The sequence below is a fragment of the Trichomonas vaginalis genome (genome assembly GCF_026262505.1).
Source record: "Trichomonas vaginalis G3 chromosome Unknown ctg_71, whole genome shotgun sequence".
Lineage (NCBI taxonomy): Eukaryota > Parabasalia > Trichomonadida > Trichomonadidae > Trichomonas > Trichomonas vaginalis.
Window position 1 is genome coordinate 1 of NW_026529159.1, and position 4,094 is coordinate 4,094.

Consider the following 4,094-nt stretch of genomic DNA (forward strand, 5'->3'; position numbering starts at 1 on the left):
CATAACGACAGCTTCCATCGAGCAGATTTTGGCAGCAGGTCAGTAAGTTGTTCTTGAACTGACTTCTCTCCGTCAAATATTGACAGTACGCCAGTTTTTGACATAATTTGTATTATAAACTTTCCTTTAGAAATATCTGTAAGTTTTGAAGTTATTTTTTGTCTGCTTCAAGAACTTTCACCATTTCAGTTATACCAACTTTCTTTGCTTTATGAAAATATTTTGGTTCAGCAAAGACTGCTATTCTATAACATTTACCATTGTTTGTATAAAGAACTATTCTGTCAATGTATTTGTATTGTTTGTGTGTGTAAACTTTGTTTCTGCTTCAATTCGAAGAGATACTCGAATACGTCCATCTTTTTATTCTAAGTAAAATGTCATTTCCGAAAAATAGAAGCGTAAGTGTTTCAAAAGGTTTAATGGCGGTGGCAGATGTGAAGTTAAATTCACCAACTCAAACAAACAGTCAAAGTGTTATTGTCAATGTCAAAGACAGAGATGTTGAAGTGGGGAAACCATACGAGGACGAAGATGGTATAACAATTGTTCCTGTAAAGAACAACCAACATATCCTGAAGTTAGCAGAGACTTAAGTTCTGTTGCAGATATTCGAAACGACTACCAACAACTGAAAGACAAACTTCAAACTCAGGAGAAGATTTGTCAAGCTTTAAGTATAATGTTAAACTTGGTCGAACACAACCCTGTAAAAGTGAACTCATATGTCATTGCACCTCATGAAGTTTTGAAAGAACTATTGAAACTTTTGACAGAGGCAGACGATATAAACATCAAAGAAATAGAACCCGACATTAGTTGCTGTGGTGTTTTCATATAATGTCATTGACAAGATATACGTTATGAAAGGAGGTGAAACGTTGAACTTAAAGTATAGTTTCCCAGACGTCATAAAAATATTTGACGACCACAACATTTCATTAAAATTTATTTGCTAAGTAAAAATGTCAAAACTTCTTGAAAGATGTTTGAAAAAAAATAATATAGACTTTATTTCATGTAAAGGACTTTACACACTTTTGAACGATATGAAAGACCCTGTTTTGTTTGTTCGTGTAGACAAAGGAAAGTTCTATGTCTTTACAAAATATTTGAACTTCTTAGACAGAGAACTTCAAGAAACGCCATGTGAAAGTTTAGATGAAGTTCTTCTCCACTTTCAGAAAAACTTTTAAATATATATAAATGGCAGAAGATATAATGGTTTATACTATTACGACTAAAAACCCTGAGTCATATAATTCTATAACAACAAACTTACAAAGTCTCAAGGACGATATTGTAAACTAACCTTAAACACAATGACGACTAAACCTGTTTTGCTCTTTTGACACCAGAAGACTTTATTGTTGTGAATGGTAAAAAATACTCCTTTGAAGATACTTACTCAGATATACCACCAACAGGTTTTGTTGACTTATTTAATACTTTAAGTACGGGTGTAACATGTGCTGCAACTAGAGCAGGTTTTCATTATGTTTGGATGTCCGACTGAGTTTACTATAAACGATATGAGCTATAATACAAAACTTATTTCTGGTTTTTACTACCAAAGTTTCCTATAACAGGAAAAAGGTGTCATACAAGGAATGTCTATTCCATTGACATTAAGCACACCAATCTTATATATTGTTTCAAACTTAGGTTCAAAGTGTTATTCGAATGTTGACAGAAACTATTATGACCAAAAGATACTTATGCGTATAAACAATACTTTCTCTGCTGGTTTGCCTATTGTTCATTCGAATGCAGAATTTTCAACCTTAGTGAACTCAAACACTTTGGCAAGTATAACGTTGACATTAGTTGACGCAAACTTTGTTCCTGTAAAACTTTTATGTCCTATGTATTTGTCAATGACGGCAGAAAGTTTCGAATTGGAAGATGCAACTGGTGAAAGTATTGTATTACAAGAAACAACTTCAACAACAAATAGCTCAAGAACAACAAATGCAACAAATGCAACAACAAAGTCAAGAATAAAAAAAAATATTTTTTTTATTTTTATAAAAATGTACAGAATAGATGTTTCAGATTTTTATGACTTCCAAGCATTCAGAAATATGTGTCCATTTAGAGACTATAACAAAGCAGTCGAGAATTTGAAACGTTTAGTCATTTATGTTGACTCTGCCCCAGAATGTTATGTCATGAAGAATGGGATGTTGTCTTTAACAAACCAAGAGCAACAATAGTTTCAGAACAAGAATGTAGACAGAAACTTAAGAAAATAAAAGTTGTACAAGTTGGAATGAAGATGTTAGATGCTTGGGATATCTTATTGTCAAAGTTAGAAGATTTTTCAGTTCGTGGTATAAAGTTCTATACACCTTCTCCAAACTTCTATTCTATCTTCACTGGATATAAATACGAACAAGTAGAATGGAAAGAAAATATTATAGAAGCTTGGTTAGACCATGTCAAAGAAATTATATGCAATGGAAACGGAAAAGGTTTATGAGTATATCTTATGTTGGTTTGCAAATATCTTACACAACCAAGTGCTAAAATGAAACTGCTCTCAATTATAATTGGAAAACAAGGAACTGGTAAGAATACTTTCTTTACAGATATCTTATGCAAATGTTAGAAGGTTATTCGAATCCGAATATGACAAACTTAGAAAACATCTGTGGCAAGTTTAACTCCTCAATAGAGAATATGAAACTTATAGTTTGCAATGAACTTCAAAGTATAGATACAACAAAGTTTTGAACTCAGATGCTTTGAAGAGTCTTATAACAGACAAAGTTGGAGTTGTTGAAAGAAAGTATAAAGACCAAAGAGTTTGTGAGAATGTTGCAAACTTCATTATGGTTTCAAACAATGCTGTTCCGATGAAGTTAGAAAGTTCTGACAGAAGATATGTAGTTGTCAGAACGTCAGATTCTCATATGCAAGATACAGAATATTTTGACGACTTAGCAGAAACTTTGACATCTGACTTTTACAACCACTTGTTCTCATATTTCATGACATTAGATATTTCTAAGTTCAATCCAAGACAAATTCCACATACCGAAGAGAGACAAACATTGTTAGAAGCAAACAAGAGTGTATATGAACTGTTCATAGATGAAACTGACTTTGAGTGTTTAGATGAAAGGTCATTGTACGATTCGTATAAACAATATTGTCAAGAATATGGTTATATGACAGCTTCTAAACGAACATTCTTGGCAAATGTCAAAAGTCTTTTAGATGTTCAGAATGGTGTATATACAAAGAAAAATTTTTCTGAGTAAATTTTAAAAAAAAATATTTTTTTATCCGATAGAAAAGATGACAGAAAAATTAACTTTTTACATAGCGCCAGACCCTTCTTGCCCACATCTTTTTAAGCCACAATATATAGACATAGAACTAAATAGAGAAAGCGAAATTCCACAAACAGAAGAAAGCGAAATTCCACAAACAGAAGAAACATATAGAGACCTAGATAACGAAAATGGATATGCGCTATTCTGGTTAGATTGTCCTTATGAAATGTATGAAAAAAAGGCTTTATATGAAGAATATAGAAAATATTGTCATGAAAACGATATAAGACCAAGCTCTAGAGAAAAATTCTATGCTGGTATAAAACATCTTTTCGAAGTTCGGAATGGCAAATATAGAAAGAAATAATTTTTCTGAGTAAATTTTAAAAAAAAATATTTTTTTATCCGATAGAAAAGATGACGAAATTCATCTCAGTAAATAAGTACATGTCAGGACTTAAAGAAGAACTAGACCCATTCACATATTTGAATGTTTACTTCTACCATTTTGAAAAGTCTTCATTCAGCAAAGTTTGGAACATCGAACCAGTTAAGTTTGCTATTGTGACTAAAAATGGTGCGAAATTTGAAGACTTAGGCATAGAAGGTTTGTTAACAGTCAAAGAAAGTTTTGACAGAAGGTTCTCAAACCTTAAAGAAGGCAAAGCATACAAACTTGTTATACCTTATGAACCAAAGAAAGCAGACGACTATGAATATTATGAGTCTAAGATAGTTGAAGTTCAAGGTAAATTGGGTAAAAAGATTTTAGAGTCTAAGCCAGTGTTTGCTCCTAAAGAGGAAGAGAACATT

The 4,094-nt window shown here is 32.0% G+C and overlaps 2 protein-coding genes across 2 annotated transcripts, besides 1 other annotated feature; both read left to right on the forward strand.

Moving 5' to 3' along the window:
• The first annotated feature begins 3 nt into the window (after nt 1–3).
• Nucleotides 4–3,651: a mobile genetic element.
• Nucleotides 2,835–3,266, forward strand: TVAGG3_1067770 (Poxvirus D5 protein-like family; the record flags this gene model as incomplete). The annotated part of the gene is made up of 1 exon (XM_053888442.1): nt 2,835–3,266. The coding sequence occupies one exon, from the start codon at nt 2,835–2,837 to the stop codon at nt 3,264–3,266; it is 432 nt and encodes a 143-aa protein (XP_053744428.1).
• On the forward strand, nt 3,304–3,648 carry TVAGG3_1067780 (uncharacterized protein; the record flags this gene model as incomplete). The annotated part of the gene is made up of 1 exon (XM_053888443.1): nt 3,304–3,648. The coding sequence occupies one exon, from the start codon at nt 3,304–3,306 to the stop codon at nt 3,646–3,648; it is 345 nt and encodes a 114-aa protein (XP_053744429.1).
• Nucleotides 3,652–4,094: the final 443 nt, after the last annotated feature.